The sequence below is a fragment of the Spodoptera frugiperda genome, chromosome 9 (genome assembly GCF_023101765.2).
Source record: "Spodoptera frugiperda isolate SF20-4 chromosome 9, AGI-APGP_CSIRO_Sfru_2.0, whole genome shotgun sequence".
Classification (NCBI taxonomy): domain Eukaryota; kingdom Metazoa; phylum Arthropoda; class Insecta; order Lepidoptera; family Noctuidae; genus Spodoptera; species Spodoptera frugiperda.
In genome coordinates, this window is record NC_064220.1 from 9,020,334 (window position 1) to 9,036,354 (window position 16,021).

Genomic DNA, 16,021 nt, shown 5'->3' on the forward strand with positions numbered 1-16,021 from the left:
AAAAATTAAATGTGGATTAGTTATATCGTTTTAGTTTTAGTACACGTTTTTTACGGAAAATTTTTTTGTGTCGTGGGTGCATTTCCAAACATACAAATTCACACACTTGCAATTACATTCGATTCGAACTTGACAAGATTTTTAAGAAACAAATAAAGATACACATTCCATCTACGTGAGACAAACAGTATGTCATACATATATGTCATATTATATGTTACTTCCACAAACCACGTTATCTTTACACGTAATTAAATACATTTGCAAATAAACTAAATTAACATCTTACGCAACGAAACGTAGGAAGTTTTACTTCGACATTGGACCATGTCTATATTAGATAATGTTTTTAATAACCAGAAATGGTTGCAGCCTAGCCTCTTTATATAGCCTAGTATTTACCTAGGATGAGGATATAGTAATTATCTTTAAAAGTATGTCATAAGATTTTGTCGTTACGATTCGTTTGTTTGTTTATTTGATAATGTTCTTTATTCGGAAGCATTACCGTTGAATTTAAGTTTGGTTGGTTGAAACTTCCTTAATAAATAAATGTTATAAATAACTTATTTTAATGTTACAAATAAATATCGTGGTGGATGCTTAAGATGAAGATGCTCCTCATGGATGAGCGTGGCCAGTTCGAAACTCACCAACGGCAAGTACTAATGTGACCTTTTCCTAGTTATATCTATGTACTTTCTAAGATTATTTAGACACTTGCTTTGACTTTGACACCACTAAGAAACGTTGAAGGAAAACATCGTGAGGAAACCTGGACTTATAAGTTCTGATTATAAGTTTAAAATCGCAAACCCGCATTGAGCTAGCGTGGTGATTAATGCTCAAATCTTCTCCGTGTGAGAAGAGGGTTTGATCAGCAGTGACCACTAATAGGCTGTGGATTTGTTAATAGCTTCTTACATAACAGACTTTTTTCTAATCCTCTGTAAAAGTAAGTTAAGGTGAATGTATACTATTTTTGTAGTCTTTACGTAACAAATTAATTGTTATAATTTGTATTCTGCAAATAAATTCAAAAGAGTTAGTTAAGTATAAGTAATTGGAGTTCATTTTATTTTAGGAAACTTCACGTAACCTAAACGCTGTGGGTTTTTTAATTTTCGTAACGCTGTTATATAACAGATCATCACGACTTTTAATTTCCATTTCAATTAAATAGACCAGAAAATGGAACCTGTTACTCGGTTTCCCCTGTCATTATATTACTGACAAATAGTGCCAGTGTTAGGGGGGGGGGGTGATAGGGCGATGGCTCATGGCGACAAATTCTAGGGGGCGCCAAGGTCTGAAGTTGGAGTCTTGCCTCTCCTCGTGCAAACCCTCAGAACGGTGTTCTACGCTCTGTGCATATGCATATTTTTCAGCAAAAAACATGATATTGCTTCACCGTCAAGTGGGCGCCCGGGGTATCAGTGGCCCTTACGCCGGCACTGCTGGCAAAAACATTATATACAACAAAGCAGAACTGTTTGCTATCACCATGAGTAACCCATTCCACTAAGCCTAAGATATCAATATGAGTAACTCTTTAGACTTACAGTATAAACAATTACTAATTATATAAACAATTTATTTGTTTACACGTAAAACAGGCTTCACTTCTCACGTTTTCAGTAGCTACGTTATAATGACGTCATGACTCAAGAGAGTACACTCGACACTAATAAAAATACATAGTATGTATTACACTATTATGTACAAATATTTATGTAGCGGTCTGGAGGCTGGACAAACAACTCTTCCTTTTTTATTATAAACGTATTTGAAACACTGCCTCGTTGGTCAAGTGGTCGCAAGTGCGAATGCCGGGCACGGGGTCTTGAGGTCAAGGGCAAAATATTACTGGGCTTTCATTGGTTTTTCGAAAATTTCTCAGTAGTAGCACGGAGTCTGGAACTCTGCTCAGTATATGTCAGGCTTACCTCCTATTACATGGGACTTATAACACAAATGGAAAAAAGTGGGTGTACATTGTACAGTGGCATTATAAGCCGTAATCTGGGTTCAAGGAATCGCGCATAGAGAGGCTTAACATTAATCGCCACGCTTGCTCAATGCGGGTTGGCATACAAATGTAAAAAAAACTAAATAATAAAATCTATTGATTTTTAGCTACTAGGCATATCTTGAAATGTCAAGCATTATTTGAACTGATGAAAAGGTTGTGTAAACCACATCAATTTCAATAACCTAACCTAGGGGTCATAGTCTTAATATAAAATTATTAATTTATACCTCAGTCTAGAACTCCAGACCGTGGACTTGAATTTTTGAGTTCATCTGAGTTCATTACGTGAGTAAAATGATAGATATTATTTGCGTGTGAAAATTAAGATTGATTCTGTAGAGTAGACGCAAACACCACTGCTGAACAAGGTCTACTTTGATTCCCGAATCAGGAAAAGTACTTAGGAAGTCTCATTCTAGTGTTGTTTCCAATTTATAATGAGATTTACTGCCGCACTCAGAGACATTTAATGATAACTTAAACTATTCCTTAGTAACGAATTTGTATGGAAAACAATTGCTAAGGACTGAGTTAAATAACCATTAATTGACTCTGAGTACGGCAGTTAGATTCGTAACATTAATAGCAAAAAGTTCAGGGAATTGAAAGCGTGACCTAACGTTAAAGGGTTACTTGCGGTCTTAACTGTACTGTGCCTAATCAAAACAAACTTCAACAAAGTAACAACTTATTTCCGATACTAAATGCCACCGGAGACGAAGTGTAATGAACCTGCCCCACCTTATAAAGGAACAATGTCCTGGCGATAGGCCAATACCTCGGTCTAGCCTACCTCACACGACGATAACCCACAAAAACAGCCCTTATTCCTTCGAAATAAAGTCCTATAAATATGAAATTGTTACCACAGATCCGCGGAGCGATATTTCACAAGCTTTTTTGCCTTTATATTCCCTATAATTACACTCCTTAGTTATAAATTCTAATTTTCCCTCGTAGACTCGTAGCATTGAACTTCATTCCGTTCATTTCATTCGTTCATTTCGTTCCATCCCAGTTCGCAAGTTCAAGAGCGATTCCACGATTCCCAGTGTCAATGACCGGAATCTAGCTAATAAATAGCTTTTTGAAATTGGAACGAAATTCTCCAATGACTGAGTTGACAGCCCGGCAAAATTTATTTTTATTACAATTTTATTTCTTTCTGTTCTATTTTAGAATCGAATTGTTTGTAAATATTTACAAAATCTGTTGGCATTTAAATGTAACGCTTTATTTTTTTTCTAAAATATGTTTGTTATTACTCTGTTGTTGAGTTCTTATTTGTTGAATTTATTGTAGTATTGAAACTTTCAAATGAAAACAAATAAAATTATCGTTTTGTAAACGTGTGTGGTACAAAAAAGTAACTGAGATGCCACTTACTGCCGTACTCAGAGACATTTAATGATTACTTAAACTGTTCCTTAGTAACGATTTTATTCCAAAAACAATTGCTAAGGACGAGGTTAAGTAGCCATTAAATGACTCTGACTACGGCGGTTTGTAAATAAAAATACTGAACCTAATTATTTATAACTACTAATCGTATCAACTTCTTTAGATTCTTCAGAAGAACCATTCGATCTCGATGTACTATGCAATTAACTCGATAGAACATTACCCGATGTCATTTTTTATACGCAACAAATAACCAATGTTTTGACAGCTAATAAAATTATGGTTAACACTGCAACAGACGTAATGGGTACAATAAACACCATTACTAGTGTAATTAACTATAATAATAAAATAAAGAAGGTTACTATTATGAGATCAGGGTCAGTCGACCATTAAGACCTACGATTTACCTTTCTTATTTTATTTACACAAATACATATATCTAAAAACAAATATATTATATTAAAGATCTGTGCGTTTTTTATTATTATATAGTTACGGCTTTTACCTCCGAAGTGGTAGGCAGTTGTGCACAGTATGGCACGGTTTGCCACAGTACAATGTACACCCATTTTTCACAATCAATATTGTAAGTCCCATGTAATGATCCGGAACTGCGGATTACCTAGCGGGTTTACCGGGGCTGCGGCTTGAAAAGCAGGAGTAGGAACGGGTGGTTTTTAGTCAGTAAGAATCTGACACTCTCTCTCGCCTCGCCTAAGGCGAGATATCGGTCGTTGGATGATTTTCCCATCTAAAAACAAAAGTCCCATGTAATAGGTGGTGAGCCTATTCCCATATACCTACTGAATGTACTGCGTGTATCTTTTTTTATAAAAATAACAATGAAAAACAATACTATCTCCATGATTCATGTTATCGATACTTTTTACAACTCTGTGGTCTGGCCACTGCGTGTCATCGACCCAATAAAACATAATAAGACAGCTGATATCTAAACGACGACAGCGCTATCAGTCGTACATATCGTTTGATACGGGATTTTATTTCAAATATGTTGTTTTACTGGTTTAACTCACACATAAATTAATTATATCCTTTTGACCCAGTTTATCTTTGACAAGTTGAAAAATTGCGTGTCAAGAATGTAGTTAAGGACATAAGAAAAAACATTAATTATAAATTCTTATTTCTAAACCGTTTTGAAAGAAGAACGCAATAGGTGTCAAATATTTGTTGTCTATGGTTAGTTTTCGTTTTTTTTTTTTTATTTTAATAAGTATGTTTTTATAAGCGGCCAGCATTGAAAAAGTCTTAATTTATCGAGTGCTTAGTATAATTCATTTTTTTGAATGAATTATTTATAATCTGAATCTCACCGAGGCAAGATTTCTCAACCATCTTGTGCAGTCCTTGTATAAAACACATCGGCATGTTTTGATAACATGAATGGCTGTTATTTTATTATAATACAGACGGCTTCTTTAGGTTTAAAACAACAAATGAATAGGCTTGTTGACTTAAACAAGGAAGATAGTTTATCAATATTATTGTGGGGGCTAAGTAGGTGGGTACTTTACATTTCTTAAGTTTATGATAAGTTTTATCTCTTGTTTTGTATGAGCTTTATTTAAAAAAATAATATTAAGTGGTAAACTCACGTAACACGAAATCTAGACGGTAAATTTATTTTATGTGTGTGCATAGTATCAAAATGAAAAAGCCTACTGATGAAATGATTACAAAGACAAACTTAGATGGACGATATAAAACTATTTGACCTGTCTGAGTAATATTTTTATCAGATTTTATTACATTCTTGATTTTGTTGATAAGGTTAAAACAAAAACTCCAATCGTTTGCAAATTAAAGGGTTTGTAATGAAGAGAATCTGCCAAGCATTCACATGTGACGCTTACTAGACTGAATTAACTACACAAACTATAAAATTTAATTGTACACAATTACACAATAATTTAAACATAGCATTAAAGTCTGTGTTATCTTATGTGCGTAGCCTATACAAGCGAAGTAATTGAAATCACCGCCGATTGCCGTTGCCTACGTGACCATAAGCCGAATTACTATTTTACTATAAGTCTGACGTCACGTTTCTATTGTTCCAGCTGCCTGCTGCTGTGAAGTTCCTCGCCGGTTATGGGGCAGCGGTCGACTTCAACAATAAACACAGCTAACCATCAATAATGCGGCACTACAAGCCGAACCTCTCATGACCTTTGCCTACTGAAAAAAAAAAAACGTCGACGTTTGAAAGTGGAACGCAACAAAACATTAGTGCATCAGAGTGGCCACCCAAAGGAAACTAGTGTTGTGCTAAGTTCGCGAATGATAACGTTATCGCGTTTTAAATCCATTGCGTCTGTTTTCGTTAACCGATAGCGGCGCTGATAAAGTCTTGTCGAGTTTACATTTATCGTCACATCGTAGACGATCGTGGATCTACCGAGACGTGTTAAAATAGTGCTGGTGTACGACTGATATCGTTTCGCTCGCCAATGTTTAAAAACATACCGACCGTTAGCCAAGTGAGTTCGTATACAGGTCGAGCGAGCGTACCTACGTTGTGTGTGACATTATTGCAGTTTGAATAGTGTGTGGTGTGAAAATGCGTGGTTTGTGGTCTCATTTGGCTGCGCTGGGGTGGGTGGTGTCCCTGGTGGGATGCCACACTCCGGGCAGCGAGCTGGAGTCCGTGCGGTACGGGCCCACGGACGACCGGTTCATCAGTGACACGTACACAGTCGCCAACATTAACATTACGTACAGAGACGAGCACGGGGAGGTTTACACGGAAACATCAGAGGTGAGTGACCTTTGTATTCATATTCACGTATCTAAGCAAAAACAACTACCTTATTTCCTCTATTAAGTCATTATTAGGACTTATTCCATAACTGTTTTATAAAAAAAGCAATATAAAAATTGTGACAACTTCAAGACAATTGTTCTGGTTTGTTTCGTAACAATAAATAATGAAATGAAGTTAATTACGTAATGTACATTGTGACAACTATAATAGGGCTATAAACATTATAAAATTACATTTGATATTATTTTCCTATCTATGTAATAGCGTAAAGGATCTTATGATTCATTGGCAACCATGACTTATATCACGTAGTCCTTTTATGATATTCTCAGAAAGTGTACGATTTTAAATAATTATCTTTGTTTCCACTGGTGATTTGATCCGGATTTACTCGGGAGTTTCCCTAACTTTCCAGGCGATTTTGACAAACCGTATCTCAATTGTAACAGACAAATAAATGTTTTATCAGATTATGTACAGTGCAGTGCAGCCGTTTGCGAGTTATGCGCGCACATACATTTTTGAAAAATCTTTTTTATGTATACAACACAGAATAAGGAAACTTATTACTTTATAAAGTAAAAAACTTAACAGTCCAAAACAAAACTTGTATCGTAGGTATTTTTTGTTTTGTTTTCTTTATACATACGAGAATTAAATCTTTAAACTGGTTTTCATACAAATTTTAATGTCAACGTTTATTAAAACAAAATACTGTTAGCTATATATTATTTTTATAAATGAGAAATGTAGAGACACACCTTTATTAAATAAATCTTCACTTTAAACTAAACTGTCTTGTTTTAGAACTAAAGCAGTTATGTTTAGGTAAGAAATTGGTTAAATTGGTCCTAAATTGTTAAAGTTAGAATGAACTAGAGTTCCACTTACAATTGAAGTTTACCACATGCTTTACCCAAAAACTGTAATAAAAGAAAATCTAACCTACTTTTTGCACTATTTCTTTTTAAAATAACGTTAAAATAAACTAAAAACTCATTTTAATGCTATAACCACGATAAAGTATGCAAAATCGTCGATAGTTTTGCATTTACTAGTAAATTTTTCATAAGTAGATACCAAAAATAATATATAATTTAATTTTATACAAAATCTCAATCAAATCACGGCAAGAAGACATGATACCGTGTTTATTATGAACGAACACTTAAAACCATTTAATAATAAAGAATATTTAACATATCAAAGTCCACGAAAATGACAGAGGTAAAAGAAAAACATATTATTTAACTGAACAACTATTTGGGTAATTCAAATATACAAACATACATACATTCTCACTATACGTGGAAGTAATCAAATATTTTTCTTCAAACATTTAATTATTGATAAGCCGAATGATTAAATGTCTTGTCTCGGGGAAATAATGAATTTATCTCGATAGGTATAAAAATTTCCTGATGATAACACCTTTATAATATATTATGTGATTATTTGATCTTGCAACATTATGTCTGACAAACGCCTTTTATCATTGTGTTCATATTCTCGAAATTATTTCTTCATACGTTCAGTTTCACGTACGGAAAGGAAGTGTGAGTTTTGTTCGGATGTTTGAATTGTAGCAATTTTGGGAAAGGTCATGGTTATGACTCATATATGTACCTACGAGTATATAAAAATCAATTGCTGTTCGACATGAGGCGATATGAGGCGAAAATCATCGTATGACTTCTCCCGTCTTGGGCGAGGCGAGTGGGAGTATCAGGCTCTTCCTGACTTAAAACCACTCCGTTTCTACTCCTGATTATCAGACCGGAGCCCCGGTAAACCCGCTAAGTATCCTGCAGCTCGGGATCAGGCATCAGCCCTTTCCCACTAAACGTCTAGAATTAAACCGTCTAATTCAAACAATAACGACTGACGCGAACAAAATAATAACTCTTAGCTTCTGCCAGCGACTTCACTCGCGTGGTCCCAGAAAACAGATGACTCTTGAACCTCCTATCTTGTTAATATGACGTGACACAAAGACAAACAAACACACTTTCGAATCTAATATCAGGATTACATTTATGTCAAAATGTGAGTGCACTATACGTACCTACACCTTTATCTACTCTGTCAGGGATATACAAACGTTATCTTATTTTATTTATTTATGCTCATAACAAAAAATATAGAGATAATCCTCATACATATTAACATGTATGCTATGTCCATGTAAAAGTATGTTTGTGCGTCAATTTTCATCCATATTCATTCAGCTCATAATTTAGCTGACTATGGTGGTGTTTTAATAAGATAAGTGCAGCATAATTGGCATAAATAATTACTACGAGTTTGCTTTAAGTTGAACGAAAACGAAACAAGAGTGCGTTCGGCGTTCTGATTGGGCAGCGCGAATGTACTAACCAATCAGGGCGCTTTGCCTACTGACGGACTAAGTCTGACCTAGTATAGGTTAGGTTTAGTTAAATGTCGTATGCTATAGATGGCATAATGGTGTCATTTTAAATGAAGTAAAACCTAAATTTATGACGAAATATTTAGCTCAGCTGTCATCGATCATCAAACGAAATCGTACGAGCTTTATCTGACAAGCCCTTTATGTATTTTTACATATGTACGTGTTAAGGACATTTATTTATATACAATATCAAAGTTCAAACAGATATGTATGTATGATTGTGAAATATTTCACAAAAATAGTGTCATATTGAGTTATTTATATCTTTCTCGTACTATTTTTGGACAAATTTATCTATCGGTGGACTTTAAACACTAGTTGAGAATAGTAAAAATAGAATATTTGTGATCATTGTCTTTTGTTATGTTGCAAAAATAAGATAAAATGATCTTGATGATGAGTGATGAGCAAAGATTGATATGATATTTTGATTATGTCGTATGATATTAACGTCATTCAATTTTTAAGTACCTATGGTGCTTGGAAACCTTTAATCTAGTTTTCGATGTTTTTATGTTTTTAAACTATCTATATCTAAGTATCTACAGCAACAAATCTTACGATGGACCTGAGGGCTTAGTACGAGTTTGTTTTACGTTTGACCAGACCAAAATAAGAGTGCGTTCGGCGTTTTTGTTCAACGTAAAACAAACTTGTACTAAGGATACTGATCGTAAATGGTGACCGTAATCTCCTGCAACACCAGAGCAATTACGAGTGCGTTCCCAACCACGTAGGAAATTGTTTAATTGCTTCGTTATTTTATAAATTAATATGAATACAGTTTTAATATTAGTTTATCGTTATTTCACAAATTAATTATGAATCCAGCTCAATCTTTCTTTATGTATTAGCAGACGGAACCACATACTATAATATGTTAAAGTAATAATCTCAAAATCCCTACTTTGTAGGTATTAGTATTGTTTTCTTTTCCTGAGATAACGCAGATGGCTTTAATTATAATCGCGTATAATTGTAATTAATTACATAAAGACATGTGCTCTTGACGTAATTCTACGATAACTTGCGTATTTATCTACTATGTATATGTATAATTATTATGTAAAATCGTTCGTATGCTTCCTATTCCTTCTTATAAAATTTAAAGCAAATTTTATATTTGTCAGTATTATACTCATAAACTGATGAATGGATTTCAATGAGATTTGACAGAGCGATAGATAATCGAACTAGATCGTTTTATGTTTAATTACTTTTTATTTTATAGTAACTAGTCACGAGCTGATTGTTAATATTTTACCTGTAATTTTTATTATATCATTGTTGTGCTAACAAGAGCATAAAGTATTGATTGCAATAGGTATATCGTGGGAATTACCTTGTTATTTGCTTCTGTTTGTTTGATGACATCAGATCCCTTGTCCACTGTAGTAAAAATAGACAGATATGTTGCAACTCATGACATTAAACTTTTATGAAATGAGAAAGTTTAATTGGAAGTGCACATAAGGGATTGGTGAATGTGGATCAATCGAAATCAGTATATTTAAACTTTGATTGCCTCGTTGGTCAAATGGTGGCAAGTGCGACTGCAGGGCGAGAGGTCTCGGGTTCGATTCCCAGATCGGCTAAAGCAACACTGGGTTTTTTCGGTACATATTTCGAAAATTTATCTTTGAGTGAGATGAATGAAATGAGAAATTTTGACCAGTATATGGCAATAGGCTCACCGTTATTACACGGAACTTATAACACAAATGGTGAAAAGTGGGTGTACATTGTATAACGGTATTACGTGCCGTAATGTGCACCTCTGCTACCCCTTCGGGGATAGCCTGTACCGAATTCTGTGGGCCACCTTATCATTTTCTTCTCCATTACCTTCTGATTATTTCGTTGCAGGATCCAAGACAGTTGTTCATGTCGCTTCGACGCACCGGACCTCATAGTTCCGGAGTTTTCCTGGTTGGTATCCAATACTGGATCCTGGCTCCCTGGTGTTCCAGTGGTTTAGGAGGTTGAGGCTTGTCTCATTTATGAGTCGTAACGATATTTTAATGATATAACATAGAATCAGGTGTTACTGTAACGGTGACGGGAATTCTTACTACACTAATAACTACGTTTCTTTGAGGTGATGAGGTGTCCCGCCTTGGGCGAGGCGAGAGGGAGTGTCAGACTCTTACTGACTAAAAACCACTCCTGCTTTTCGAGCCAGAGTCCGCAGCTCCGGATCAGGCATCAACCCTACTTGGCCCCATCCGTGGTGGTCTGATGGCTATTTGAGGCGCGCGCCGAACTAGACGCGCCGCACGCGCGGGTCTGGTTCTGGCCGAGCGGCAAGCTACCCCTACTCGCCGTCCGCAAACCCGCAACACTAATACTACTGGAAAGCATATTTAGTCCCCCTGAAGTAGTGAATTTGCAGCACGCGGTATTCCAGGCGGAGGTGTCGTCGGTCATCGAGTTAATATATCCTGAGGATGCTCCGTGGAGGAGCTACTCACATGTACAGTGGTTTGTTGGATGTCGTGTCTGTTTTGTGTTGCGTCCCTGTTGCGTGTACATTTATTTGCAGGCGGGTGCTGTATATATGACTTACTTGACTTAACACATTGAACGCCGTGGTGGTCACCGGGACCGACGTTAGCGGAGGATTTGCCTTCAACAGTTTCCAATTGGCACTTAAAGTCCTATGTCCCCTAGATGGGGCAGGGGGCGTCTACAAAGAACTCCATCTCGATCGGTTGACCTTCCCGCTTCATCTCGCTCCACGTCATGTCGATGCCCGCTGCTTCGGCTATCACTGTACTCTACTTCAGGGGAATTAGTTAAAACTAAATATTTCTTCCAGTAATTAGTGGACAATTAAATGAGTTTATAGTACCTTAGTACTATAGTACAAAAATAACTCCAAAACCTATAAACAAAACTGCAACGTTAAACTGTCAAACTTTTAAAAATGTAGATAAGAAAACAGTTATTCGAGTTTACAGTAAAGTTATTTATTGTCGCGATAAGGTGACCCACATAATACGCAATACATACTGACATAAAACCTGCATCTGCATTTAGCTATACGTCATTATAGCAAAGCGATAGTTTTGTGCGCACGATGCGCTCTGAAGAATGCAATTAATTTTTATGTAAGTGCGGGATGACATGCGATTCGTGAATGCTGTTGCAGACTCTCTGTCTGTCTGTCCGTAGAGAGTATATGTAGGTATATTCATTGCTTGTATTCATTAGTCTTGCCTCTCTCTTCTACTCCGAAGAAATGCGGAATCTTGGTGCATAACCGAATTGTGTTTTAACTTGATGTTTTGTAGAATTGTCATTTCAAGTCATTTCTTTTAGTTAATTAAGACAGACTTTACTTCATAGAAATTTAAACACTACTTTATATTTCATGATACAATCCAGCCAAAGAGATATCTCCAAATTCTACAATAGAATGTCTAAGTGCCAACTAGACTAGAACTTGAAAGGTAAAGGTAGACTGTAATTTCAGCCTGATTACACATTAAAATTTCATCCGTCTCACAGATCCATTCTCAAGAGTCAACTTCATTTGAAATTGTAGAGGAACAAAGATAAACTATATACCTTTTTGATTTGAATTGAAATCTTGAATAAAAGGGACATAATATTATGTTTTTGACTAGCAGCCCGACAGCACAATTAATTTAGTGTGTCTTATGAAAGTTATAATAAAAGGGACATTTGTATTAGATTTATCAATGAGTGCTGTTTGCCCAGTCTCTGTAAAACGTGTATTACCTATTTTTTTGAGAGGGGAAAATCATGCAATGACTTCTCCCGCCTTGGGCGAGGCGAGAGGGAGTGTCAGTCTCTTACTAACTAAAAACCACCCCGTTATTACTCCTGCTTTTTATGCCGGAGCCCCGGTAACCCGCAGTACACAAAAACGTGTCCTTAGTCAGCTCTTATTGAGGTACCAGAAGAGTAACGATTGTGACAGATGTAGGTATTCTATTTTTCTGTCAACACATGGTTAATCAATAACTTGCCTATTCTATAAATAGGTCCTCACAATTTATTTACCTACCTACGTAACATATTCTCGAGAAGTTCAACGATCTCTCCACATATCCACTTAGTAATGACACCTGATTGTAGGTACTAAGATTAGAATTATTTAGGCACTTCACACGTCTAGTGTTAACATCTCAGTTTAACATTTGAAGGTGGTAAACTGATAATCTAATATTGATCGTATGTCTGTCTTAATAAGGTATTATTTCTTATTCCAACTATAATTATTTTATTGTCTTCGATCTTCCCTTAGAAGTAGTAGACTTTAGGACATGTATTTCTAGCTGCAGACTACCTAACGGGTTACCGGGGCTTCAGCTTAAAGTAGGAGTAGGAACGGGGTGGTTTTTAGTCAGTAAGAGTCTGACATTCTCTCGCCTCACCCAAGGCGGGAGAAGACATTGGATGATTTTCCCTACTTGAAAAAAGGACTAAATTTAAAAACAAACTTTAAATCTATCTCTAGATTTAAAAACAAACAAAATAACTTACTTAACCTTTCATAAATAACATTGAGTATTCTACCGACGTGTTTCAGTCAAAAAACACAACACGATATTCTATGTATATTATGTTTCAAAAGCAAAAATAAACATATCCATTTCATTCCATTTTACTCATTCATTTTACAATAATTATTCAGTACGGATGCCTGCGTTCCACTGACTAAATTAACGAAACTCGACCTTTTTACGCCATTTTATAAATACAGAAAAGGTTTGAAATAACATAGGTACCTTTGCCTATAAAACGGAGTTGTATTTTAATTTACCTACAAAGAGGGAAATACATGATATATAATTCACAAAGGGAAGTTTAGATTTAAGTTTTGATGTGATCTAAAGAGCATTAGGCACTAGTTCGAAACTTTTAAGTAGGTCACCGCACATTATAAAATCATTCAAAGCCAAAGGGATAACTTTAATCTCTGTACAGGCTTATGTACAGTGGTGGTCACATGCGCTTAACCACCTGATGAGAACTTTCTAGCCCCGCCCTATGACCTTGAATTGACGAAGGAAGCGGGGTCGGTGCCGGCGCCAGCGCAGGTAGTTGGACAACATCAAACGCACCACTGACTTAGAGATTGCCTACACATGTTGCGTCACTAAGCTACGACGTGATCGCTAAAATGTTTTTGCTGGGTTCAAGTAATACAATTTTAAAATGATCAGGCGGTTCTGTCCTCTACTGTACATCAGTACTAGGTATTATATACAGTACCCAACGATAAATATAAATGATTAAATATCATTCACACGTGTAACACTTTCATATGTAATTTTTTAAATTACTAGAGGTGGTAAATTACTACGATTATTTCAATATTACAAATAGACACTCCAATTTTATTTATTAGTCTAGATGTAATATCAGTTTTAATCAAATACGGTCATCATGCCATAGTGTTTATTATTATCAGAATTCTTTCTGTTTTACAAACTTGTTCGGGTAATATGACGGACATAATTACTTGATTTATTTTTATTTAATTTATTCATTAACATGCATATTTGTGCATGTTTATTTGAATACATTGCTTTGTAAATGTTTCATTCTAGATTAAATATTTAAAACATATATTTTTATAGCTCGAAGTATCGAAAAATCAGTCAAAAATATCTAAAATTTCACCATCATCATCATCATCATCATATCAGCCATAAGACGTCCACTGCTGAACATAGGCTTCCCCCAATGACTTCCAGATAGGCTGGTTGGAAGCGACCTGCATCCAGCGGCTCCCTGCGACCTTAATCAGGTCGTCTAATCTAAAGTTTACTACACATAAAATAGTATCTAAAAATAAAATATACAAAAAATGCTGTCTAGTAGTTTTGTTATACATGGTAGACTTGTTTTTCTGTTTAAATAAATACAATTTGTAAACTTGTTTTGTGTGGAAGATGTTATGTATTTATTTAATCTTCTTCACACAAATAACAGTGAATGGCGGACTTGATGTCTTAAGGCATTCTCTGACAGTCTACCATAGGGTAGTGCAGAGACATGTACCGGTTGGTGCGAAGCCAGAACATAATCACTCCTCCGGGGCTCTGGCTCGAATAGCAGGAGTAGGAACGGGGTGGTTTTTAGTCAGTAAGAGTCTGACACTCCCTCTTGCCCAAGGCGGCAGAAGTCATTGGATGATCCCCCCCCCCCCTTAAAAAAGGGGGGTGAATGAATTCTATCAGATGACTATAACCAGATTCCAATTTCACAATACCATGCATAATTTCCGACTAGCAAATAACAGTTTCTGTTATCACACTCGTCTAGCAGTAATTATAATTTTGTACGGGTTTTAACAGTAGCTGGTTATGGCGCAACCCATTGTATTGTATATTGTTATGTCCACTAGTTGATTGTTCAACCCCCCCCCACTCTCGTCATACTCCACCTCCCCGCTCTCGTCTAGTTACGTCACACTCGTATTGTTTCGAGTACTCGGCCCGTTACTGTTTGATTTGATAACGTTGTAGAAATATTTAAAACTATTAATTTATTGTTTATTGGAGATTTGAGTTTGGGATTAGTTAAGCCGTATACCTAGTCACACTAATATTATGTTATAAATGTGAAAGTTTGTTTGTCTATAAGTGGCCGTGTGAGGAAGATGCGCAATCTTCCTCGCATAGCTACATTGCGGCGGCGCATCTTCGTAACACAGCTACATAGCTTAGTATCAGTTGAATCGGTCACATAGTATCACAGCTTAGCTATTACATCTTCGTAGAATAGTTACATAGCACATTTCTAGGAAAAACACTCCAAGAAGCATGTTTTTATGTTAATGTACGAAAAAATATTTCCATCTCGTCCACAAATATATAGATTTCGTAAAACATGTTATTTGTCGTAATTGAGTAAGGTGATTCTATTTATATTTCCTTTGTTCGATTTACTTTGATCGCGGCTTCAAAGGTTCCTATATTTCTATATAAATGATATTACTATCAAATGTTTTTGATCCTTTTCACAACGTCGACAAGGCTTATTTTTGTACAATAAATATATTGTAAAAATATCCTAACTGGATTGTATATATGTATTCATTCATACGGAAATAATGTAGAAAAAATATTGCCATTCAAAAAATATTTTTATCTAAAAATGGCAAAGTTGCGTTTGTTTGTTACACGTTTACTCCTAAACTGCTGGATCAATTTCGATGAATTGTTTCAGAGATAAATTGGACTTAATCGTCAATTTTTACAAAAGACCTACTTGTTTAGTTTAATACAAACCAGTTTTACTAGCAATTTATTTATTGCACAATGTACATACATAGAAGCATTTATATAAATAGTTACTCCATTTTTGTCTCGTGGTTACCATTACAGTT

The 16,021-nt window shown here is 35.6% G+C and overlaps 1 protein-coding gene across 9 annotated transcripts in view; it reads left to right on the plus strand.

Annotated features, from left to right (window-relative positions):
• Window positions 1–16,021, plus strand: part of LOC118270896 (E3 ubiquitin-protein ligase goliath) — a 122,870-nt gene that overhangs the window by 48,256 nt on the left and 58,593 nt on the right. For 7 of the 9 annotated variants that reach the window (XM_050695832.1, XM_050695835.1, XM_050695833.1 and 4 more), the window contains exons 2-3: window positions 5,521–6,218; window positions 10,522–10,584. In XM_050695832.1, coding sequence (XP_050551789.1) covers window positions 6,021–6,218; window positions 10,522–10,584 — 261 coding nt within the window. In that variant the 5' untranslated portion in view covers window positions 5,521–6,020. The remainder of the gene's footprint in view (window positions 1–5,520; window positions 6,219–10,521; window positions 10,585–16,021) is intronic. The other 2 variants (XM_035586695.2, XM_035586697.2) reach the window with 1 other exon arrangement.